This window comes from Parus major, chromosome 3 (genome assembly GCF_001522545.3).
Source record: "Parus major isolate Abel chromosome 3, Parus_major1.1, whole genome shotgun sequence".
NCBI lineage: Eukaryota > Metazoa > Chordata > Aves > Passeriformes > Paridae > Parus > Parus major.
In genome coordinates this window covers 68379583-68406335 of record NC_031770.1, presented here as the reverse complement: position 1 = coordinate 68406335, position 26753 = coordinate 68379583, and the positions used below count along the sequence as shown (strand labels likewise).

Here is a 26753-nt window from a genome sequence, read left to right as displayed (position 1 = left end):
CTTTCCACAATGGGGTTACAGCATTGGTGGGTGAAGGAAGAGTGACAGACATCACTTACCTTGACCTGTGCAAAGTATTTGACACTGTCCCACATGACATCTTTGTCTCTAAACTGGAGAGACCTGGATTTGACAGATGGCCCACAGGGTGGATAAGGAATTGGCTGGATGGACACACTCAGAGCTGCAGTCAATGGCTCAATGTCCAAGGGGAAACCAGTGATGAGAGGCATCCTCAGGGCTCGGGACTGGGACCAGCACTGTTTAACAGCTTTGTCAGTGACACAGACATTGGGATCAAGGGCACCCTCAGCAAGTTTGCCAATGACACCAAGCTGTGTGGTGGACACACTGGAGGGAAGGGATGTCATCCAGAGGGACCCTGGCAGGTTTGACAGGTGGGACTGTGCAGACCTCATGAAGTTCAACAAGGCCATATGCAAGGATATGTACAAGGCCATTGTGCTCACCCTGCATCTGGGTGGGCACAATCACAAAAATACAAGCTGGGCTGTGAATGGACTGAGAGCAGTCCTGAGGAGGACTTAGATGTTTTGGTCAACGAGAAGCCCAACCTGAGCTGGCAATGTGCACTCACAACCCAGAACAACCATGTACTGGGGTGCATCAAGAGAAGTGTGATCAGCAGGTCATGGAAGGTGATTCTTGCTCTCCACCCGGCTCCTGTGAATCCACCTCGAGCACTGCATCTGTCAAACCTGCAGGAGTGAGTCTAGAGCAGCTGCAGATATCCCATCCCTGGTAATGCTAAAGCTCCATCCGACCTGGCATTGGAGCAACCTGGTCTAGTGGAAGGTGCTCCTGCCCAGGGCAGAGGAGTTGAAACTAGATGATCCCCGAAGTCCCTGCCAATCGCAACCACTCCGTGGTTCTTTGCAATCAGAAAAGAAATAAGGCTCAGAGCAATACCTTTTTCATGAAAGTTCTAACAGCCTCTGTGCAAACATACACAGCAGCCCCTCTTCCACCTGACATCCAGTATTACAAACTCTGCTTACAAAAAGGAGTATTAAGTCTCACAGGTTGTTACAAGTGTAACACTTAATGCATACTTTGCTCCTCTTTGGCTTTAAGTGGAAAACAAGAGTTAAGCTAACATGGAAAAATATGACCTGAATGAGAATTCTTCTTGAGGTAATTCTAAATCTGAATCAGTTTTGTTAAATACAAAGCTAATACTGTTTTTAGGGGAACTAACTCTTCAAACCTTCCATTATTCGTCTTTCCCTTAATATTTCTCCATTCCCATGGGAAACAGCTCATCTCCAAGTCAGCAAGCAGACATTCTGCTCGGGGCTTTCTCACATTAAAGAAAGTTCACAAGTAAAATTCCATTCAACAGATTTTATTTATCAATTTGGTTTTGTGATTACAACTGCTTCAGTTTTCTTCCACTGAAGACAAATACAAACTTTAACAGCAACACTTGCAGAGAACATTCGTAAGGTAACAGCTTGGTATTTGCACAAGTTGGCTTCAAGAAAAAGCCAGATAACTTGAAGAGTCACTACGATTCAGTGCCTAAAACTGATTTAGGGGCAAGTACAACTACAGATCTATGAGCTACCTTCCACTTCAAAACACAAGGCCAAGAAAAACTGCAAGTTGTTACTTCAGGTTTTTTGCTAGTACACAGCACAGATCAGCTGATACTGCATTTCACAAAGGAGTAATTACTTTTGACAGTGAGGCAGCCAAGCATATGGTGAAGATGTATAACCCAGCCTCCCCTCCCCCCAAACAACTAAAAGGGAAACAATTCAAGCCGCAGCTCTGAACTGTGGAATTACACCTTGCTGGCAAGGCTAATGAGCAAGAGGTGTGTAGTGCAGGCCTTCCAGAACGTGACTAAATTGACACAGCACAAACTTGAGTTTTTCAGACAGGCATTTTTACATGCCAGAGATCCTGGGTTTCCTAAAGTCTTGGAAAATAGCAATTGCTGGCACTGCAACAAATTTAGTAACTAAGGCAAGGTATTCCTTCTATCCTTTTAAACAAAATTTGAGGCAAACAAGTAAGCAATTTTAAGGCACTTTAAACATTATTTTTAGTTTGTTTTACCAACATATTTTATCGGCAACCTAAATCAGGATAAGCAAAGCTCATGAATAAGCATTTCAGCAACATTTTACAGAGAGATTTTTCTGTGGCAATGTTCTCCATGCTATGAAGTGTTCTGTAGGACTTTTCTGCAAGTTTCCCAAAAGAGCCCTTTGAGGCCAAAAATTGTATACTACATACAGTTTGCTTTGCTGAGCTGAAGGCAAACTGACATATTTCAATTGAGTATTTTGTTCACTTCAAAGCACAGAATACAAGCTCATGGATTTATTTTTTTTTTAACAAATGTAGCAAAATAGTTCTTAGATAGGGAAAGGACAGATTTAAGTGATTTCACAATAAGGCCAACGATATACTGCCTAACTCATCCACATACTGTTGCTGAAAACTGGCTGCTCACTGCTGTTTTCATAAACCTGAGCTGATTGTCTTAGTTTTGTTTAGAAAACCAAAAGCTAATGAATTCAAAGATACAGTACTGGTGAGTAATCTCTGCACTGTGTAGCAATTTGAGTTTTCTATGCAGCACGATAGAAACAATGCCATTCAAACTAAAAGAACACAAGAAAGCAACACTATACACTTCAAGTTTCCAACTGAAATGCACTTAATTTGCTTTGTAATTCAAGTCCCACTGCCATGACTATTATCTGCTATCAATGCTATTTTTGTCTTAGGTGCCAATTTCCAGTCAAGTCAGAGCTAGTAAGACAGTACTACAGATCATCCCAAAACTGATGATCAGGGGATATCATCAGAAGCTATGCATTATGTGCTACCCACACCATTTGAGTTTATCTCTACTTCCGTTTTTCCTGTGGATTTATTTTCACAGGTACTCAAGTCAGTCCTCATTGGAGATGACGTACCTTTGATGTTCAGATCACGTGGCTGATCCAGCCAAAGGCAAAAAAAAACAAAACAAAACAAAAAACTAGCCTAAACTATTTGGCTGAATAGATTTCCTTAACCAGTTCACTACAAGGTGACACAAACCTGAAGCCAGGAAGGGGAGAAGGGAAAGAAAAAAGATGTAGCTGTCAGTCCCAGGATTACAGCTATCCTGACTAGGACCAAATCAGGAGATCCTCCAAATGATCCTTAATTGCTCCTTCAGCAAGCAGACATACAGGAGAGTAATAAAACAACTCAAGCTTCTGAAATGAATTGCAACAAGTTTTAAGAACCGTTTGAATAACGAAAACATCAGGATTTCCCAAACATCAGGATTTCAAGTATAAATGTGAGCTGTTGCCTTTTTATACAGGGAGTGAACTGAATTATAGCATTAGTTTTATGGTTGATCTTTGTAGGCCAGAACAAAAGGTAAACAAGTCAAAGCTTCTGTTTGTGCCTGAACATCGCTGCACCATACTCCTCACTCTAAAACAAAATCACTAAGGGACAGTTATCCTAGGGATTTTTTTTTTTAACTGGAATGCTCAAGTCACATATATTCTATATTCCTATGTAAAGCAAATACTTAAAAGTTCTATTTAGCTTTGAGATAGCTGGGACATGCTTACAGCCTACTGAAATTTAGTCTTTTAAGGCACTAATATTTATTTCCCCATTAGAAGGATTATTCCTACATCCACCCTCAACATTAATTGGAAATGGCATAGGAATTCTGTTTGGAATGATTTTATGAGGCAACTTTTATTCTTGTGTTTAAAAAAAAAAAAAAAGTTATGTTATTCTGTTAAGACATTGTCTAATTCTACATTTTTGTCCATCTTTCTAGCAACACACTGTATGAGCCATAAGCTACTATAAATGGTATTTCACTCCCTGAAATCAGTCACCAGTAATTCACATCTTGACAAAACTGAAGGGATACTGTATCAGATGTTGTTTCAATTAGCCTTCAGAAAAAGTCATTTTACGATTGTCTACTGGACAGTGTTGCCACTGAATAAGAATCTCTAAACATTCTACATTTGGCATATCAAGGAAAGTCCCACATCAGCAGCCACTAAAGGAAAATAAAACAGCCATTAGAACCCATGCAGCATATTGCAAATAATCCTGTTGAAGAGATTCATATCACTTCTTGCCAACTATAATGTTGCAAAAATATTCATTTAAAGTCTTCTTTTAGAGATTTAAAGGATATTATGAACTGCTGTCTTCCATGAGCAACAGAAAATATTTTGGTTCAGTGAACTACAGGTGTTGGGCTACTAGTCCATTACCAAGGGGCAGGTCCTAAAGCGTGTGGTAATTTCGGTCTTTAGATCTGCAGAATTTGTACAGAAAGAAAATAACAGCCTGCAGACCCAGAACAAGGACAATTCCACCTATGAAACTTGCAGCATCAAATGTAGATTTGCGTGGAACAGGTACAGGAGCCACAGTAGTATCTGAACCTGTTGAACACCAAATTAGAAACTGTAAGTGCACAATGCCCCCAACAGTTTTACAGATTTTAGTGCTTGATTCTTTGTATTAGGATTACTCAAAACATCAAAACACCAATAAGAAAACAAAAAATAATCAAAAATGAAGACATTACAGCATCAGTATTTAGATTAGTGGTACTGAAATTCTGATTAAATGTTGTTTGTACAAGGCTAGAACTATTTATAGACAAACTGCTCTGGACCTCAAAACTGAGCAATACCCAGCTGGACTTTACTTGTATTTCAAAAAGACAAAGTCTTTCTCCTTTACATAAAGCACATTATTGATATGCCCACATTCAAGGCATATTTTCCAGTTGCTGCTCCATGTTCCACTTTTTTCTTGCTTATATTTAACATAAATTGTTATCTTCCATCTACTGGACCCAAGAGTTATGCTTAAAAAATCAGCTGAAACACAAATACAAGTCTGGAAATAACAGCCATCTGCTGATGGGTTGTTTTAAAGAGTTCTACTTTGTGAGAGCTTTTCATGAAATGGCATATTTAGGACTGACTTGGAAGTAAAAAACTTCAGCTTATTCCCATCATTGTAGCACAATGTCATTTAACAAAAACAAAATAAAAGCATTATTATGGTGCAAAAAAAAAAATACCACCTCCCAGAGACAAGGGAGTTAACAAGGGACTTCCAAGCACACTATTAAAATCATCCAGCTGATCTCATTTGACCAACATGTTTCTGACTTTCTCTATCTCAACAATTAGCTCTGTTTCTCAGGCTATGTAACCTTGCTACTTGCATACACAACCCTAACAAAATTAGACTTGCCATAAAGTTAGAAGTGACAACACCAGATACACCAATGCTACTTTAATGTTGTCAATTGGTAAGTCTATCAAGACAGCTCTTTTAAAGCAAGACTGATTTCTAAGTAATTTATGCTTTAATTATGACAGTTGTAGCAGTTACCTGCAGTAGTGGGTGTCGTGGTAGCTGAAGTAACGGTAGGTTTAGGCTGAGGAGCATGAGTAGTTGCATTGGTGACGTTGGCTGTTTGAGAGAAGACAGTATGTATACACCATAAGCTCCAAAGAAAAGTCTGCAAGCACTGGAGTTCCTATACAAATGATTTTTCCTGTTTTGCTTTAACAAGGATAAGCTTTGCCCTCAGTCTGTATCCCACACAATTTAGGTGGTGAGCTGCATGGCATTAAGCCAAGTTTCTGCAACAAGGATTATTTTCAGACTTGCGTACTATTGTTATCCAAATATTTCAAGGTTTTCCACAGATCAGTGATTCTTTGTTCAGACAAAATGACTTTTCTTTCAAGCATTCATACAAATGCTGGTATTTGAACAAGAATCAAGAGTTCTGCTTCAAGACAAACTGAGAATCTTGCATCAAGGCAAAGGACGTTAATTAAACTGTCAGTAGAACCAGTTAGTATTACTTGTATTAAAAAACTATTTAATGGAATACATCTAGACAGGAGACACACACTCTTTCTTCTCCTGACCTCAAAGAATGCCATCATTGGAATAACACCACTCACCTAAAACAAAACTGTCTCCTAAAAACTTCCATTATTAACCTACATAATCTGGGTCTATGGCATCTTCCCCACCCCTAAAGATTAGTATTACTAAAAATTCATCAGTATTCCACTCTGAGCCTGGGACAAGTGTCAACATTTGTGGGTTTACTCAAAGCTAAACATCACCCTACTGTACATTAGGATGTTCTGAGCCTAATCAAGTACCAACTTGTTACCTCCCACCTCCCTTAATCAGCAAGTTTTTAAAGATTAGGTTATTTTTTGAACAAATACTTTAATTGTAGTGATGGCAGAAAAATTTTTGAAAAAACCCAAAAAACCAAACTCTTAAGAATTCATGATTAGCGGCAATTACCAATTCAATTACCACTGCACCAACTTCTAACACAGAAAATACTTTCCACCAACATTACTAAGAGTTTTCTAAAATCCATTTCTTCCAAACCTTGGAACCATTTATGCATTCTGCACACCAGATTTTTAGTAGCCAAGCTACTACAGTGAACTTTGGAAGAAGCCCCATTCCCTCATGTTATTCACCAGTTCCTAGTTTCCTGCTATTCTGAGTTCAGTGCTACTGTATTACCTATAGGAGTAGGAGCTGTGGTGGCAGAACTGGCTGTGGTAGCATTGGAAGACGCTGTGGTTGCATTGGAAGAGGCAGTGGTGGCATTGGTAGGTGTTACAGTGACATTGGAAGATGCCGTAGTAACATTGGTAGGAGGAGAAACTGTGGCAGCTAAGAAAAAATCAAGAGTTACATTAGAGAGGTTAATGCTGGTATTGAACTAAAAAACAACCCAACAAAACAAAATCAGCAGGCATAGCTTTAGGAATTTCATACAGCACTGAGTTCTACTGTAGTTTTAGTTTGAGATTACAGAGCTTTTCAATCCACCATACTAACATCAAAAGTTGCATGAGTGACTACATGAAAAATCTTGTCAAAGGCAGCCCAATCAAGCCAGTGTTCAACTGGCAACTCAAGATTCCTCAAAGCAAACCTGAGTGAGAAGAACCCTACTGTCCAAGCAGAAACTGTGCATGCTTTACACAGGAAACTAGGTATAGAGTACTGCATCTCAACCTCCCTGCAACTGAGACCGAACCTGAGCTATCAAGTTCAACAATAAATAAGCATTAGTTAGATAACTGAATCAGAATGGAGTGAAAACCAGTCAAGAATCTGAAAGTTTAGCTACAGTTCCTGTTCTGAGAGTTGTTGTTGGATGTAGGTGCTGTCAGCTTCAGTACACATCATACCAAAAAAAACCCCTCACAGCCCACAAAACACGGAACTGAGAAGCCTCCTGCAACTTACTATGTTACCAGCTGTAGTGGGTTGATCACATATAGACAGCTTATCTAAACTGATACATCAGCAAGCCTCCTGCTGAAAAAACATGATCCCCAGAAGTTTTTAATGCTCAGGTTCATTCAAGTGTGGTTATTTATATCTTGAGCATAATTCATCAGGGTGGGAAATCAGAGGTGACTGTTTCTACAGAGATAAGTTGGATACATCAGAATCTACATTCTCTTGGCTCCCACTTGCATCTAGGTGGTTCAAGGCCACCTAAAAGGCTGCCAATGTTCTTCCCGTGTCAATCCCTTGAGGCAGTGTTGAGCCAAAACAACTGAGAGTCAAAAAGGTATACAGATTTCTCTCACACCTACAAAGTCCCCTATTTGTTTCCAATTATTGAAAATTTATTTCCTTGAATTTGCAGAAGTTAAACACAGCAACTCGATAATGTCACCACAAGTTTAACAGAAAAGACTGCAGAAACATTTCTCCTCAGATACATTATAACAAGCCATTATAACAGCATGCTGTCTTTGGAAAGCACTAAAAACCAGTTCTTTCAGCACTCCTGATCAAGAGGTGATTGTTACAATTTTAGAAACAACACTCAAGTCCAAGCCAAAAGGAATTATTTCTGACTGGCTGTCACCACCACAAGATAGCCCAAAGCAGCATGGAAACTTCATCTCTGTTGGTGTCAGCCAGTCTCTTTAACGGAACTGTTTAATTCACCTAAGCAAGATTATTCAGTGTTTTCATTTGCTGTTCTAAATCTTAAAGCCAGAAAATCCTGTTTTAAAGTTAATTTCTTAACAGAATTCAGAAAAACTGAAATGGGGGGGGGCTTCACAAAAGTGAAATTCAATATCTTATCTAAATTATTCATATTCTACAAAACTGCTTTGCACAACAAGCACAAAAGTCTGAAGTAGATATGCAACTGAGCACATTCCTAGCATAAAGGATTTATCTTAGGCAGTTCTATATCCTGTATTTCAGAACTGCATGAAGATTTGAGCTAGTTAATTAAAACTGGAAGGTTCATAAGCTCTTCCTATTTACTGTGTCTCAGATGACTTAGCAGGTTACTTTTTTTGTTCAATATGCAGCTTACTGCCTTGAAGACACTGACAAATTCCTTGAGATGTGCTGTATTTAACAGGAAACACCTATTTTAATCTAAGAAACCAAGGCAGTAGCCAGATGTGTTAAATGAAACATATCAGGCTTCCTGAAACAGCAACAGTAAGCATTTAACTGAATGCACAATGGAGTTGTATATTTTAGTATCACGTATCATACCTTTAAGCAGGAAGCAAAGTTCTTATTTACATACTTGTACGTGCTTACATAAATTGTAGACAGCATCTCAACAAAAGGCCAACAAAGGAGTTCTAAACACAACTGCTTCACATTAAACCACATGAAAACTGAGTATCTAAACACTTACATGAACACTGTGTTTCAGTTTTACATTCTTCAGACTTAGGTTTTTCTGTTTCATTGACACATACGGGATTTTTATCTGTCAGAAAAGAAGAGACAAGATATTATACAGTAGCTGAAGTCTAAGGTGCTTGAGACATTGTTCCTAAAGAGTAATAAGCTGTTCATAGGACCAAACTAAACACCATCTGCTAGCCAAGATAACATTAAAGCCACTTTAATATACAGGACTTCAGCATTATATTAATAATACAAGAAGTTTTAGTGTTTTCTTTCATTAGTTACTCCCTCACTGAGCACTTGGGCAGTATTTACCATACATGATTATGCATCATTTTGATGTAGCAGTATAGCTTGATATTTTTTCTTTATAGCTGATAAAATCAAAGAGTGTTTCTACTATTTTGTGGCATTTTCTAAGTCAAATATTTTGCATGTCTATGGTAGCATCATAAAAAAAAATAAAAAATCTTACTGTCTTGAAAAATTCTACATCCAAGCAAAATTTTGTTTCAGCTTTTCAAAATGGTCCTTGACCTTGAAATTGTTGAAGACATCAGTTTCTTATTCTCTGCCTGCACACAGTCCTCCCTGAAAAAATTTACACAGATCTCTTGGGCTTTTGCAGGATGTGCCTGGTGGTCCAACACCACATGCAGGACTAGAAAAATAGAAAAACTAGAAACTTCTTGAAGGGCAAGCTGAATCCAAAATTGATTTCATTAGTTCCAAAACAACCCAGCCTTGATATATAACCCTTCTTGGTCACCTACAATCAAGTGCTACAAAAATCATTACTGCAGTCAAGCCATTGTGTTTCTACCTCACATAAGATGTACTAATAATCCACCTGAGGACTGCTTATGTAACCTTTGTATGATTTTGTCAACAGCAACCTCATCTTCTCCAGGACTGAGTACCAGAGGTCACCTAAATGCAGTTACATCCAATTCACCTACAATGGGAAAAACAAGGCTCTGAGACCAGCTAATGCTTCTCTGCCTCTGTCATGCTCCCTTCAGTGGGGCACATTGCTCAGTTTTATGAACACTGCTATTAACTACTCTTATTTAATGAATTCCTCTCCCTAACTGTACTTCAGTTCAGGAGCAGCGGTTGTGACCACCAGGTGAAGCACAGAGCCGTGCCTGCATCACAGAATCTACTTGTGGCTCCCTAACAGCAAACACAAGTGACTTGTTTGTCCTAGAAACATTCTGAACCACCAGGAAAACATAAACTTATCAACAGCACAGATTTAAACCAGAAGCCTTAAAAATTTGGGAGTATTTTGAACATGTTAAGCATCTCAGCTTCTCAGATGAAGACAGATGAATGACTCGTGTTACAGACAGGTCAGACTTGTGTTAATGCTCCTTTAGGTTGTAATCAACGTCAGTGTAAATGAAGCAGGTCTAGCTGGGTGTAAGGCTCTGCACAGTGTTGAGGAACCCATTCAGTGCAGGCAGCTCAGTGAACAGCTGCAGTGAGAGCTGCAGATTGAGCTCTGAGGGGCAGGAGAGGCAAAAGGCTGGGATCTGCAGATCCTTTACATAACCAAGGACACGGGGACCTGTAGTCCAGCCAGGTGACTGGACACAGAGACATGGCAGGGGCTGATGATCCTCAACTTTGGTCCACAGACTGGGAGGGTATAAAAGCCCATGGATTCCTCCATTGGGGGTCCTCCTTGGAGGCACCTGCTCGAGCTGTTTTTGTGTTACTGCACTAGGAATAAATTGTTTTATAAAAAAGACATTTGAGACTCTGGAATGGGAAACCCGGGGCTGAACCAGTGAGGAAACCTGGTCTGACTGGGTGTGAAGGGAGCCAAGCTGGACACCTGTTGGGTCACTGGAGCCATCCACTGCAAAGGGCCCTCAGTTCTGGCAGTGGAAGTCTCTGGGGATATGAATGTGACTGAAGGGTCAGACATGGAAGTTTCCTTAACAATGGCAAAGTGAGGATCTGCACAGCACAGTCCTCCTTACCTTCACATTTGATCCACAGGCAGCCTAAACTTGTCTTATTAATACAGGAATTGCAGTCAGAAATGTTTCCACAGATGTCTAGAAAACAAAACAAACAAACAAAACAAAACAAGAAACCCACATTGATTAGAACACTGTCAAAAGAGCAACTTCACCCACAGAAAATAACCTGAGATCTGTATCCACCCATATGTACATCTCCCAGGTTAAGACACAATCCTCTTCAGTGAACAAAGTACAATTTAAAGAAAGCTACAGCTTATGAATGCTTTTGACAAGAAATAAATGCATTTCCCTCCAGATACTGCTGATACTTTCAAACCAGACCCCATATGTACAACATGATTTTGCCTCATGCAACCTCTAACTATGGTAAACTCAGATAATGGAGCATACACTACTCTAGCAAAGATGCTGAGGTCCAGTAAATTAATTTTGCAGTTAATTGAAGCTTCAGATGGTAAGTGCTTGTTTCTTTTTGATTACATTTTTCTTTTAGGTAATGCAGCCAGCTATAAATAGTGCTACAGTAGAAAGCAATCAAAGTATGGGAAATAAAGACAAGAATCTGAAGAAATTAATGTACACATGCATGAAAAAGAGAGTAGAAAAAAAAAACTCCATCTGTTCGTATTTTGATCATGGCAGAAGCCAGCAATCTAACCAGTCCAGCTGCTTTTTTACGTCAATCTCAGTCAAACATTGTTACCTTAAAACCACAATGACAACACATCCACTAACTGGATCAAGTAAGATCTTCTCTCCATCTACAGTTTTACCACATTAGTTTTAATTGAGACTTACTCATACAGCCATCATACTCAGCAAACCCACATACAACCCACAACTCCTTCTGTTGCATGTTCTTCAGCACTTTTCACATCATATCCACCCACTCCAGGCACCTTGGGGTGACCTTTCACTTTTCCCCATGAAAGGAACGTTGCTATCCACAGATCTTTGGCAGTCAGCATGCTCATTTACCTCTCAAGTAACAACTACAAATGAACTAACTTCAGTATTCTGACAATCCAAAGCAAGCCTGAATCCACACAGCCTTTCTCTTGGTAATGGCAGGATCAGGTCAGAAAGGCTGGCACTATTTCTTCCCTTTCACACAAGAAGAGATTAAAAGATCTTTGTGGGTTTGCATGAGTGAGGTGTGCAACAGCTGCCCTATTGCCTTCAGGAAGGCAGCACTCAAAGCACTTCAAGAGCTTTATGACTGCTTCTCGATAACAGATTTCAAGGGGAAAAAAGTCAGTCAATTATGGTGAGTATACATCTGAGGAATGACCACAGCACACACAACGGCCTCTGACAAATGAACAACCTTCACTTTTGTAGATTTCTCACTGGTATGTGGAAAATTTAGCACAGTACATCTGTTAAGACAGGAAGACAGCCAGTAGAGCCAACTTACACCAGGTACACCAGGACTTCTAATTTAGCTCCAAAACAGCCTTCCCAGACAAACCTAGGGGAGGACCAGACTCATATCATCAGATATTTTTATCAATTAAAATCAGAATTTGCAGCAGGGTCTCAGACGTTGTCCCAATGACACCTCCTGCTGTGAAAGACCCTGGTGGGTTAACATGGTCTAACAGCAAATTCCCCAGCTCTCCCCACCAGCAGACGCCTGTTCTTCAGTGACAAAAAAAAGAAAAAAAAAGACTCTGATACCACGAACTCAGCTTTTCAGCTGACGTTCGCTCCCAAGATAAACCCGCTGTACTGGCTCTCGCACAGCATAAATGCGGATACTCCCCTTACACTCGAGGAGGACACCAGGAACCACTGGAGGGGTCTGTCCTGCCGGCCCAATAGCGCCCTCTCCCGCCGCAGAGGAGCGGCGTGTTAACCCCTGGCGGAGCAGCCCGGGAGCGGCGCAGGCTCCCCGCAGGCTGTCCCGCATCCCGCCGGCGGGGCACGGCTGGACAGGGGATCCCTGCGGGCTGCAGCAGCGGTGACCGGGCAGCGTCACCCTCGGCTGCACCCAGCGCCACTACGGAACGCGGTCAGGGAACGCTGAAGCACTTCCAGACAACTTTTTGTTCTTTTTCGTTGCTGTCTCCTCGACTTGGGGCTCTATTTCGAGGTTCTCGGCCCCGCAAACACTCTGGCAAACAGCCCACAGGGCCCGAGCTGTGGGAGACTGGGGGCAAACCCACGGGGCGAGTAACGGGGCTCACACCGGGATAAGAAACGCGCGGCAGCAGGGACAGAACGATACGGCTGAATCGAGGCACCCGCTGCTCCCAGACCCGTTCCAAGGGTGCAAGAAGCAGCCGCGCACAATTCCCTGGCACCCTCCAAGGTCCCCGGGGGTAACGGGTCCCGGACCAGTACAAGCAGGATAGCGGCCCCACAGCGCCCAGGAAGCAGGGCGGCTGCGGAGGCTCCCGGAGGCTGCCGGAGGCTCCCGGAGGCTCCCAGGGCTCCCGGCAGAGAGACAGCCCCGGCGGGGCTCGGTGCGCGGAGCCCGCCTCGCTCCCCACAGCGCCGGGCATGGGGCGGGGCTGCCCCGTCAGCAGCTCCCGGAGGAAAGGTGGGGGGAGGGCGCGAATCACTCACCGTAGTCGCCGCTCGCCTCTGCGATCGCGGCCAGCCCGCAAAGGCAGCACGCCACGGAAACGACGACGAGGGGGAACGTAAGTGTCCTAAGGGTCCGACTCATGGTGGCGATACGGAGAAACGAGAGAAACGAGAGGGCTGCTGCTCCCGCTGCTGCTCGGCGCTCCCCTGCCTCGCTCCGCTGCCGCCGCCCGCCCCGCGCCGCCTCACGTCACAGGAGCGCCCCGAGCTGGCCCCGCCCCCTGCCCGCTGTGGTTCCGCCTGGCTCCTCCTGCCCCCCCCATCCGGCGGGTAATGGAACGGTCCGCAGCGTGGCGGCGCGGCACGGCGCTGCCCCCCCACGTGACCCCGCCTCTCCCGCGGGTGGAAGCTCTTCCCGCTCGTCACGCGCCGTCACGTCACCACGGAGGTCCCGCCTCCTCCCCGCTGGGCCCGCTCATTGGCTGGGGGCGAGGCGGGGGGCAGGGCAGGGGCGCGCGGGCTCTGGTTTCCCGCGCGCGGGCGGTGCTGGTCTCGCTCCCGCGGGCTGGGCGGGCGGTGTCGCTTGCGGGGGTCGCGGTGGGCGGCGGGGAGGGAGGTGCTCCCGCCGGCCCACATCGGCTGCTGACCCGTTCCCGCGCCTTTCCCCATTTCTGCCGTGACGAAACAGCGAATTGTACTTCAGTTGTTTTTCAGTGAATCGCACGTGAACCTTAGCAGTCGGCGTGCAGCACTTGAAAAGTGTTGTCCAGCCGTGCTCCCAGCAGCACTGGGGCCATCGCATGTGGAAGCTCTGCACACTGGGAGTTTGTGTAGGTCCAGGCTGAAACGGCTGCAATAATAGAAGGGAAAGGTGGTAGAAATTGTAACCTGTGTCTTTACAGCTGTGCTGTAAGGAGCGCCTGGAGAAGGCTCCTTGGTCATCCCACTGCTTCTTTTTGTGGACTTGTCCGTGTCAGGTTTTCAGTTGGACTATATTAAAGGATTTATTCAACCTAAGTGATTCCAAGAATCAGTGATTCCTCCCGGACCACTGAGTAGAGTTCCCCCTATGCCTATCACGTTTTTCTGTCCTTTATTTTTCCCTAAGGCAGCTTGAGTGCCTTACCATCATCAGTGGACTCTGCAAATAAGCTTGTTTGTGTAAATCTGCCTCAGCATTTTGTGCAGTGCCAACACAGGTGAATGTTGGGAAACCAAGGCAAACATTAACGTGTGCTTGTATTCAAGGAGAGCTAAGCTAGATCTATAAAGCAAATGTTACTGTGGTCTAGGTCAAAGGACAAACAAAAGAGTTACAAGCAGGACATTGGCTCTTCTAAGTGTGAGCAGGACTTGGGCAGTAAAGAGGAAACTGCCAAATAAATCCCTAGCTTAACCTTTCCATTTTACTTTCCTGAGGGTGTTATATTGCCAAGAGCCAAAAGACCAATACAAACGCAGAGATTTTAAAGCAAGCTACCTATCATGGTTACTGTGTAGTTTTGTGATATGAACTGGAACCTTGTGACAGCTGCATTAAAATGACCAAGCATGTTCTCTTGTATGGAAATGTCAGTAACATCAGAATTTAGTTCTGAAATGTGATAAGGAAACAGAAGTTGCACACTGACTCTAGTTATCTCTCATGCTCTGTTTTTACTGGAGTGGTAGTGTAAAATAATTTAGTTATTTTTACAGTATGATGAAAGTTTCTGGCCTTTTAATAAAAAATACTTTTCACATGCATTATTAAAATACGATATTTCTGTTCTACCTTTGAATAAATTGCGGAGCAGCATAAATAAAAATTGCAATGTAACCAAAATTGCAGGGAGCATGGAATAAGGGAATTTTCTATAGATTCCACTCATCCTTCCTAGCCATGCCTGCAGAGATTTTTATGTCCTTCTGGGACAAGGGTCTTCAGCTTGAATCAGGGCTTGATTCAGAGTATCTTGAGATTTCACTAGATATGTGGTATTATTTGAACTTAGGTTTTCTTTTTTGCACATCTTGTGGGTTATAATGTAAAATATATCTTCAGCAGTTATCAGTGTTTTATGAGGGATTGCAGTGGCAGTTCTGTTGATGTGCTGCACACATGAAGGGTAATGGTTGCTGCAATCTGCATTTCATCAGGAGTACATACTAAAAATCTCTTCTTTTGAGAAAGTAATAGGACAGTTAAGTTAAAAAGATAAAAGACAAGACTTTAATCCATGTTTATGTATGTGGAAAAAGTGGGAGAAAATGAAGTACATAAAAAAACCACCCAGAACTAAGACTACCAGCAAGGACAAGAACATCTCCACAAGTGAGTGAAAACATGTTTATCATTCTGGGGGCTGGTGGGAATCCAGGGAAAAGATAAATGCGGCTTGTCTGTGTTTTCTTATAGTCAGCATCTTGGGACTTTGTTGTAGCAAACAGTCAGCAGGATCATGGCAGTCTGGCTTGTTGTTGTTGGATTTAAAACACCACATTCATCACTGGATTCAGTTCTCATTGCACTGTTATATACTTAGTGGTTAGTAAGGCATTTACCTCTGTTTTGAATCTATAAGGAATTCCAAGCACTGCATTACTGGAAGATTATGTAAAATCCTTGACAAAATGGGAAAAACCTAAGAGTTTGCAGATGCCCATTTTAGGGAAGCACATTTGGAACATAGCAAATGCCCAGGATTTGGAGCAGATTGTGTTGTATCAATTGGTGCTTGGCAAGATGTGATAATGGATTGAAGAGATTCCACAGGAGCGTACAGCAGTTTGGGATGACAGCCGTAAATGAAGAACAAAATTTAGTTGATAAACTGAAGGGAATATATATTTCCTTCGTTTTGTAAACATTGGTTCTCATTTCCATATTGTCATTTCAAGTGCATGGAAAGAGAAGTGCATGTGAAGTGTAAATACATGGTGCATGTTTTAGCAGGGAAAATGCAGCATCTACAGAGGTTTTGTGGTTTTTGTTACCATTGCATAATGATGCATTATCACCTCCTTGTGCCACTCACCAGACTGGAGAATTGTTCAGAAATAATGCGTTGACTCCTGTGCCCAGAGCTTTGTGACCTTTGTTTGTCCTTGCATCATGAGGCAGGTATGGCAGAAAATCCTGCTGGAGTGGTGTGTCCAACCGTGGCTGGATACAGCCCCAAGGCACATCCAGGGTGGTGCATGCTGTATGACACCAGAAGTGCATTTAAGGTGCCTGTGTGCCTGTCCCCAGCAGGAATTCTGGGTGAGGACATTGGCACCTTACTGTACAAGCTGCTTGCCTGAAGCAGATGCACATTTGTGTGTTTGCTGTGTTACAGGCACTCACTCAGCCCCACCAGGTGGGGTGGAAAAGGTTGCTTTTAAATAAGAAACAAAGAAAATAATGGAGGGAGTGGTTAGTGATAATAAAATAATGTTGAAAATATTTTCTTAACTCTTTCAAAGACGATAGAGGTACAGGCTGATGCTTTTAGCCTAAGGCAAGCCAGAGACATATCTTGAGAAGAAGAATGGAAGGCAACAAGTAGAGGTAAGACAGACTGGAAGGAATAAACCTTTCACCTGTGCAGCTGCAGCCAGCCAGAGAATGTGGTCAGGCTGATTTAGGTGACCACAGGAAAATAAGGCTGTTGTTTAGATGGAGTTCTTCAACTGTACATCCATTTACTGTATTTTTAATGTGCATTTTTTAGTTGGTGACAGTGCAATACAGTGGTGGGCTTTGGACTGTGTCAGGTCAGGAGCATATTCCTTAGGAGTTTAGCTGTGTCCTCAAGGCTGGCTGGCTGATAATGAGGCCTTGGTAAACCTGGGAGTTTTTCAAGTGAAGGAACTTCAGGGGGGTCTCCACAACTTTTTCTCAGATGTTTTTGTTCTGAGGCTCTTGCATCTGGCCACTGCGAGAGATTTAACACCTGTGGGCTGCCTGTGCCTGCCCTTGGGTCCTACCCACCTGGCATCTGCTCTTGCTGTGCCCTGATGGCCTGGACCATTGCTTCTTCCCTTACAGCAAATGAGGTACAGGCACAATTGAGCCACCCATTATTGTCTCTTAACATCCTAAATCTTATCAGAATTACAGCATCAAGATTTTTTCTATGAAGTTTGTAAAATCATTCCACTTACCCATTTTCTTTGTGCAGTAGCTGTATTACATCATTCTGATCCATATGATGTGCTGTATAGTTGATATTATCAGTAAAGTTCTTTCAAAACCAGTCCCTCTGAATACCCCTTTTTCCTCCCTGGAATTGGTGGCAAGAATTACAGCTGGGGGTCAACAGTGAATTAGTGAAGGGTATCCTAAGCAATAAACTATGTGAAGGGCAAGAGCAGAGAGCTGTAGCCATGATTGTCTAAAAAGGAAGGTGAGGCTGGTCTGTTGGAAGGTGAAATGTGTTGTCAGAGGTCTGTCTGATACCTTGAAAATGGACATATACTTCAGAGAACGTAGGGCTTCCCCAGCTCCATGTGGAGTGCCTACACAGCTGATGAGCCACACTAACAATTTCTGCTGGCTTTAGCAGCCCTCCTGGATCAGGTTCTCTGACCTCAGATTAGGTAAACTACCTTGTAGATAATGATTTTGGCCTCCAACTTTTGTCTCGTCAGTGCTTGAATAAGTAGGGGGGTATGATTGGAGCCTACAGTCTGTGCTGTGTTAACACAATGTCCTTGTGCTTTTAACACACACGCCTTTGTAAAGAAAATTGGTGAGAAGTCTGAGGGCTTCTTTCATCACTTTTCATTTAAAGCAGTGCTTAAGAGAGTGTTTTGCTGGAGTAAGAAGCTCAGCATAAAACCCCAATAAAGCAAAACTTGAAAGATACCAGTTTTTCTTACAGTGGTGACACATTACATAAATACAACACTGTGTAATCCAGTAAGATAATAGTTTTCTCAGAATGCATGTTGCTGCCAGCTGTTCTTTATAGAAGGGAGTTGTTTTATATGGTTGCTGGGAAGGGAACTTCTCCAAACCCAGCAGCTGACAATGAAACTCTTCATCTCCCCATTTGCTGACTGCCCCTGAATTTCCTGACATTGTGGAGACCCTATGGCTTGTATCTGGACTTGCACGTCCTGTGGGTGCTTGTGCGTGCTGTTTCTCTGGTGTGGAACTCTGAGAGGCAGCACTCTGTTCCTAGTGACTTGATCAGAGATGCAAGTTGTACCAGAAAATATGTCACAAAACATCATTTTGGATTAAGATGAACATTCCATTTTTGTTTCATTGTTCGTAGCCTTGGACTCCCAACTTGCAGGCACTGGGGAACCAGGCTTGAAAGAGGCACTGTTGTTTCTTTAGGTGACCTCTTTATACTGGATGGAAGATTTTACCATGTTTTCTTCTGGCAGAGTGTCCTGCCATGACCAATGCAAATACAATATTTATGGCTTGCCTAAAAAGTTGTTATGCCTGAAATTCAAAATATTTCCTGGTTGTACTCTTCTCATTATAACTTTTTTCATGTGGTGTAACTTCAGCCAGTTGTCCCCTGCCCATGCATTGTTCTCTCAGATCCTGAGTGTATGACATCCAGCTGTACATCCAACCATCATCTTTGTCACCAGGTCTGTGACTTTGGGCACAGGATCAGCTTTCTGATACTTGATGTGCTGAGGCATTTTCCTGCCCTCAGAGTCCCTGAACATTGCTCATTACCAGAGCATGAGTTTATGGGCTCTGACATTTGTTCAGATCAGGTAATTTGGACTCAAATCACATGCTGTGTTCTGCTTTGATCCTTTGTGGAACATGGGAGACACTGGGGTGGCAGCCACAAAGCAGACCTGCCATGGGTGCCCAAACCAACAGCAAATAAAAAAATCAATTAACTGGCCTCCTAAAATTGTTCTCTGATAGCCTTCAGAACTAAAATTGCTTTCCTGACTTTAAACATCTGAATAAAATTTAAAATCCTTGCAAGAAATAAGAGCCACTAACCTCTGTCTCAGTACTGAATATGAAAAAACATGTATTTTCATAGCAGTATTCTCTGTTAAAAAAAAGTAATTTGTCAGGAAATGTGGGGTTTTATGGAGAAAATACTACTGTCTATTTTAATCTTTGACCCAGAACTATGAAGTGAAAAAAATTACTTTCTAGGCAGATTGATTTGAAATCAATCTGAAATCAAACTCTACAGAAGATTTAATTCTTATACAGTAGTCTGTGTATAGACTACAGAATTCTTTAGAAAATGGAAGAATGAAATGTGTTACAGGCTTCTTAGGTAGCTGCAGATATACAGAGGTATTTTAGGTTAAATAATCTTTTTGTTTTGTAGCATAAGTAAAGAAAAACCTAAATTCCCTTGCTCAAATTAACATTACCTTCCTACTCAGGGCAGCTGGAGATCAGTCTGGGTCTATGCCCTCTTCAGGCATTCAGTGAAACATTTGCTGATTATATTTGCTGTTAAATTTGTTCCCATCTAGCAAATAAGATTGTTACTTTTCATGAAATCCATGGACTTAAGCTTGGACAAAATCAGGTCTCTCCAAATACTTCCCTAACTCAGCCTTTCCCATCTTACCCCAGCGCTGTTCTGTGAGGTTTAGTGGCTCAAACAGTGCACCCAGGAGCAAAGGTCACCCAGCACAGCACCCTTGGCAGAGCTGGGAATAGGGCAGAGAGAGCTGCACTCTGATGGTGTCCAGGTTGCCCTGGCAGAGCAGGGCTGGTTTAGCCTTGTGTCTGCATCCAAACTCCACAAATGAGTGCTCTTTCCTTTGAGCCTCCAGTGTACTTGGTTATGACCTCTCTTTCCAGCCTGCATTTTGATCTTACCCACACCTTCTCTTCTTTTAATGCTCACCTGGAGCCATCCATGCCCCAGGTCTGCACTGTGTGTCAGAGAGATCATTCATGTAAGAAATCACTGACACTGGCAATCATTTTGGATTACACATTTACATCCACACATAACCTTAACTGTATTGCAATAACATTATAAACAATATAAATCTCTATTTCAGTGTCAGTAGTCACTTTTTTTTTTTAAATTGACATCATCTGCTTTAAGTAATTATTTATATCTTCTGCTTGCTCTAACATTTCCTGGTTTTAGCCTCATGCAGCCAAACCTGATTTCAAGGACATTAGTTTTAGTTTATAGTAATCAGTGCAGGATCAAATGTTTGGCCTTCACTGAGGCCACAGTCCTACAAACATATTTCTTCTTCTTTTTTGTCCGAGATTACCATTTTACCAATTATATAATCATATTAACACTATTTCCCATAAATTGTAGGTGAGATATGTTCACAGGTCCTTTTCTCTTCTCCTGTGAAAATAATTTTCAACACCTTGTGAACATTTATTTTTAAGACAAAAAAAAAATATGTTTCCAAGCCACATGTGCAAGATGACATGGTTTTATTTTTGCTGTAAGGGAAAGTCATCGTGGTCTGTAAAAAGCTGACTGCGAAACAGTGCTGTACCTTACAGCAGGCGGGAAAACCATCTGGGAATCATGAATTGCAAGTCTCACAGTTAATTATCTTGCAGGCTACTGTAGGCTTTTTGTTATATCTAGATACAGCCTCCAGTGTTTGGAGGATCTCTATGTCCTTGATCACTTGCCTCTACAGGATGGAGAAAGTGCACATGGGATCTGTCTCCATCCAAAGCCTCTGTTTTGTCTGGGGTCATTGCAAACCCAGGCACCTGTTTCCTACTGACAGGCTACACCCACTACACTCTGCAGAAAATTCTTCTTCATAATGAATGCTGTCAGTTCTTAATTAAGTAGCCTCCAGTTGGCATTTTAGGAGAGGTGAAAATATTACGGCTTTATGGAGCTACATTTATTTAAAGAAACAAGTGTTGTTCCACGTGCCTCAGCTACAAATGGCCAGTACTTTTGAGATGAAGTAAGGAGACACTGTGAGAAGTGACAGTATTAGAAGTGACTCCCTGTGAAATATCCTTCATATCCTTCCTTCATAGCACTAATCTGAATCCTGAAAACAGTCCAACATTTTGTGATCTCTGTGGTTTTCAGCCTATCCTTTTCCCACACTGTGGGAGGACAAGCTGTGCCTCCTGCAGGCGCCAGCATGGTGATGGATGCCAGCAGAGCTTCATAAAGCTTTCTCTCATATCCCACCCCACCCCATCCAGCAAAGTGGTACCAAGCAAGGAGGATGCTGCAGGTGTCCCTTGTCCAAGTGGAGACATCAGAAAATCTGAACAGAGCAGATGGAAAGTACCTAGCTGTCCTTGTACACTGGGGCTTCTTTTTGCTTCCTCAGGGTTAAACCCCCACTCAGATTTAGGAGGGCCTGGCTATAAGATCATGGATCATCCTACATCTTTCAGATTGCACAGGGCCAGTGGCAAGGCAGCAACTTGAACTAAATGTTGCTGGTTATGAATACATCCTGCTTTTGGTTTGTTCTCTGTGGGTTTGAAAGCAATGCTTTTTTGCTACTGTTAAAGATGCTGTCTTTCTATGTCATGGTAACATGGAAGCTACAGTGTGACTTTTTCTCTCTGTGGTAATACTTAAATATTTTGTTCTCTTCCATCAAGCAAACTGCTCAAAGGAATATTCTTGTTTATTACGTTCCTGAAAATCTAAAAAATTTAACAGGCTAGTCCTATATGTTTAACCTGCTGAGAACAAACTTTTAGTATGCATTTGCTAAAATAATGTTTTTCAGCTTGTGAGGGCACAGCAGAGCCTGGAGGTTTTGTGAAATGCCACCCTGTCTGTCAGGGCCCACCTTTGGCTGACACTGAGCTCTACAGCCACGAGTTTGTAACCTTTGGTCCTGGAGATGCCCTGGTATCTTCCTTTCTTTTTTTCTAGCTTGAGTAACATATTTCTTGTCCATGTGGGGAGCTGGCTGAAAGGTGATTTGGAACTGCAAGCTGTTCCTGTGGTGATTCTTGTTGGCCATCCCAAGGATTCATCTTCCTTTGTGAAGGATGGAGAAGCTTTCATCCAGGGAAAGAGTTGGGGGATGAAGGGCTGCAGTTGTGGTGCTCCCTTCTCTGCTTTTACCAGTTCCCTCAAGCTCCCTTTTCTTCTTTCACACTCACCTTTTTCCATTTCCCTCAAAGGTTTATTTAACAAAGTCTTATGCCAGCAAAGTCTGGTTTAAATCCATCTTTCAGCCAGTAGAGAAGCTAATGAAAATGTGCCCATAAAAAAGTACTCTGGATCCCTGTTGCTGGTCACCAGAGTAGCTCAAGATTCTTATCATGGCAATTCCCTGTGGCTGCTTGTGATTATTCATGCTGTATGGACAGGGAAGGTAGGAGGCAGAGAGGAAGCTCCAAGCACAGCTCTGCCTCCCCTCATGCTGCTGCTGGTGGCAGAGGACAAGACTCCCGTCAGCACAGTCAGGGCCGTGAGTGTGGGACATGGCTGGCTGGGGTGGGACACCCAGCTGCTCCCAACCCATGGCAACTTGCACAGGAGGGGAGTAGGTTACCTCTTTATCTAAATAAAATGACAGAGCTGAATAAATGGAGAGCAGATACTGAGTTAAGGAAGCCAGGGTGCTCCCAGAGTAGAAGTTTTTTTCCAGGGTGAGGAGAGGAGGCAGGTGATGGGAGTGAGAGCTGCGAGGAGGTGAAGAGGATCCTCCACAAGGCTGGGAAATGACTCGTGAGAGAGAGAAGAAACGATTCTCAAGAGTGATGACTGGGGAGAAGAAAGCATTAGGTGTGCTTGGGTTTGGGGGTTATGGCACAGACTTGACTCCTTTTCTGTGGAGAGGAGCTTGGCTTTGGGGTGGGGAGCAGGGGTTCCACTGATCTTGTCATCCTCCATCACCATCTGACCTGATCACACTGAGCAGTCAATAGCTCCATCAAGCTCTCAACAAGCTTTAAGGAAAGTGAAGAAATATTTAGGTTTTATTTTTCTGATTTTTTTTTAAAAATTCTTATTACCTTGAGAGCCTTTCTCAGAAAATGATTCATAAAAATGGTAGTTAAATTTTAACTGACTGCTGCCTTGTGGCTTGCAAAATTACTTCAGCAGACTAATTTTGGAGTGGGATGCTTTGTCCTTTGACACGATGCTCCAGTATGAGTGATTCTCTGTAATTGCCTCAGTCCTCTCATCTCGTTACAGTCAAATGAGGTTGTGTCCCATTAATTCCAGCAGGCGCTGCTTGCAGTGCCCAGACACATGCCAAGCACGGAGTCTCCCAGAACATTACCGGCTGACAGAGGCATCTCTCACCCTTTTCAGATATCAAAGTTATTTGTCCTCTGCCCTCAGAATAAAATAGTTTTGCGGGAAGCATCGGGAAAGCAATCTAAGCCTTAAAATAGAAAGGCATACTCAAGGGAACCTCTCTTTTCCAACCTTCTCAAGGGTGGAAAGAAACTTTTAATTAAAGAGGAGGAGAGCAAGAAGTAGCAATCTCCTCCACTAATGCATCAACACATGGAGTATGTTCAATATGGGTAACAAAACTCTAGCAGGGACACATTCAAGGTTGACCGATTCCAAATGAAATGCACCTTAAAATTACTGGAGCAGTTTTTGGTATATTGTCCCCTTCCCACATGACATGACAACTTCTTTCCTGAATAGCACAGGGAAAGCACAAGCTCTGCTGGAAGAGGATGATGGAGCTGGAGTCAAACAGTGCACCCAAGCTGCCACAGCTCCCCTGTGTGCGGAGGTGCCTGGGTATACGCAAACTTGTTTTTACCCAAACAGATGGTGAAAAAGGTGCAAGATGGGCTCTAGCACAAATATATTGGATAACATTGCTGGAAAAGAGGATTTACAAATTTTACAAGTCCTTGCTGACACCCACCTTGGAAACAATTTAACAGCCAGTCCTGTTTTTTTCCAATACCAGCTTATGTTCTCTGGGAGACATGTGCCCTGGGAGCCTGGGCTTGCTGCTGTTCCACGAGCTCCAGCATCAAAGTGACTTCTGCCTTTTTCTTTCTACTCCAGGAAGCTCTTAGCATTTAGTGCCTTAAACCCCCCTACATCCAGCAGCTTTCCTGCTTGCCAGTGCTACTACATTTTGCTCTATCTAACCTGGGACCTTGAGGTGAGAGCAGCTTCTCCTCACAGGCAGACTCTTCAGCATCTTGGGAAAGAAACTTTTCAGCTGCTTTTAGTGATCTCAGTGTTGGCTGCTGCCCAGCCTGCTCAAATTGTTTGCACCATTGCCAGTGGGAAACCTTTTATATAAGGGAACATAAATAATTTTCAAAAGTGCTTTAACTGTCATAAAGTGTCTTAATAGGTAGCATTTAATCTAAACAGAAAATCCTAAATGTCTATGTCAATTATATGGGTTGTTTTTCTTAAATATTAAAAGTTAGAATGTTCTTTTTTATTTACATTTTATTACTTTATGCCAGTATGAGGGAACATTTTCTGTTAAACTTAAGTAATGTTTGTCATTTCTAGACTTTCAGGTTTTTATATGAGATTCATGGCTGCCCTTCCATCTGCGGAGTTGAGGCTTCTGGCAGCAATGTCTGACACCTGCCCAAGCCTGAGAAGCTGCCTGAGGTCCAGGAAATCTAGAGCTAAAGCTGACTTCTATTACTTGAAATGCATTTAAACAGGTGGTAGGTGTGCCTGGAGATCTGTAGCTAATCCACTTCTACATTTCTACAGTCCTGTCCACAAAGGGTGAGTATTTGAAGTTTGAAGTAGGCAGCGGGTGACCATCAGCTCTCATTTAGGCGAGGACAAGGGGCTGGTGGAGCTGAGCCTCAGGCAGGGGACATAAGAGGACACAGACAAGGTTACAGATCAAAAAGTGTTCTCACTAAAGCAGTCTGCTCTTGCTAATACAAGCAGATTATAATTCTGACTGAAAACCAAACCTTTTTGCTTTAGGGAGAGGAAAAGCAGTTCCCAGGGTATTATATGAATAAGATCAACAACTTGATTTTTGTGGAAATTCACCATTTGCAGAGTCAGATAGTTGGGGAGACATACCTTCAAAAGTAGGACCATAAACTGACTCTCTTGTACCTCCCTTTCCAGTTGTGATATCTGCAGGGGAGGTAAAAGTAGTCATCAGAGACCATGGTTATCACAGGTATTTGTCACAAGGTTGTTAGTCAGCAGCTGAGGTCAGAGATGTGGGTTGCCCATCCATCACAGCCTGGGTGAACAACCATTTCCATCTCTGTTTCACTAGTGAAATTTTGACAGATTTGGGCAGAGCCCTGCTTCTATTCTAGGAGATGGTCTCCCTATGAATTATTTCATGCAGTGCGTTTCATTGCTGCTGCTCTGATGTCCAGCATCTCCTGCTGGGAGAACTACGGCAGTGGCAGTGCTGAGCCATGGAAGCAGTGTCCCAAAGAAGGACTGTCAGAGGGAGTAAGGTTAGAAGAAAGAAGGATGAAAATGCAGCTGTGATTTTATGGTAAGGCCACTAACGTATGTAAGAAGGGAGAATTGATAAGAGAAATCACTCTTTCATTCAGCTGAATGAGGCACTAAGGAAAACTGATTTTTATTTTTTTTTGTAAGTCTGGTTTTGCTACATTGTTTAGACATTGTCCAGTTATCATTAGTCCTCTACAGTAGCAAACAATATTAGATTGCTTTTGTGGACTACATAGATATTATTCATTTGCTTCAAGCCCACACCACTCCCTGTGGCTTCCAAACTGGTGCTGGGGCTGAAGCCCAGGGGTTACCTCTGCCATAATCTTGGTCACATGGAAAACCAGGTGCTGGAGCAGCCCCACCACCATCACTGCCACAGGCACTCACCACTGGCTGGTGGCAGTCTGGCCACTGTGAGTTTGAGTCTGTCACCAGGGCCCAGCTCCACGGAAACACCAGACACCAGCCCACACCTTACCCTGCATTTCTAAACACTTCCTAAGCCTAATGTAAGTAGTTTTTAACCCTGTGAAAGGTTAGAAAATGCTCCAATTTATTCTCCTGAAGGAAGGAAAACCAGGTTACACAGAAAGCATGTGGCAGAGCAGAGGACTGAAGCCAGCTCTTTCCAGAGCTCTTGATGGATGCTGTCAGTAGTACTTAAAGGATGAAGAGCCTCTTGCTAATAGCAAATTCTGAGCAAAAAGTGGTAAGTAAAAGCAAACATGAGAGAAGTGCTTCCCCACTGCACTCCCAGCCTCCAATGAGCCTCTCCTCAAGGATTTCCTGGTATTTCTGTGTTTAATTCTCCCTGGCAGCTCTTTTCCATTTGAATTTCTTTGCTTTTCAGGCAAATGGGAAAGTCTGGCATCCACAAATTTCTGTGGCAATGAGATTTACAGCTTAATTACACCCTGTGTAAAGTGTGTGCCTCCTTTTGACGCAAAAACTCCTACCCACAGCTGTATTTGCTGGGCACTGCTGAGACATCATTCCCGCCGGCAGCGCGTGGACCGAGCAGTTCCAGAGGGGTCGCGGCTCCCACAGCAAAGCTTTGTGCCACCACGGCAGCTTTGCTCTCTTTTAGCTCATGCAGCACGTGCAAAAGCTGCTTTGT

The 26753-nt window shown here is 42.9% G+C and overlaps 1 protein-coding gene across 1 annotated transcript; it reads right to left on the bottom strand.

Annotated features, from left to right (window-relative positions):
- Positions 1–1350: 1350 nt before the first annotated feature.
- Positions 1351–13537, bottom strand: CD164 (CD164 molecule). The gene is made up of 6 exons (XM_015623092.3): positions 13329–13537; positions 10752–10829; positions 8765–8839; positions 6595–6747; positions 5422–5502; positions 1351–4454 (listed from the first exon to the last, which is right to left on the bottom strand). The coding sequence occupies exons 1-6, from the start codon at positions 13429–13431 to the stop codon at positions 4294–4296; spliced, it is 651 nt and encodes a 216-aa protein (XP_015478578.1). The 5' UTR covers positions 13432–13537; the 3' UTR covers positions 1351–4293.
- Between the last annotated feature and the right edge of the window lie 13216 nt (positions 13538–26753).

Excerpts from the sequence above, each read along its gene's own strand:
- CD164 (XM_015623092.3), bottom strand. The coding sequence starts at position 13,431 with ATGAGTCGGACCCTTAGGACACTTACGTTCCCCCTCGTCGTCGTTTCC. Across the intron at positions 10,830-13,328 it reads AGAGGCGAGCGGCGACTACG|ACATCTGTGGAAACATTTCT; the intron begins GTGAGTGATTCG and ends TTTGTTTTCTAG. Across the intron at positions 4,455-5,421 it reads CACGACACCCACTACTGCAG|GTTCAGATACTACTGTGGCT; the intron begins GTAACTGCTACA and ends GGTGTTCAACAG.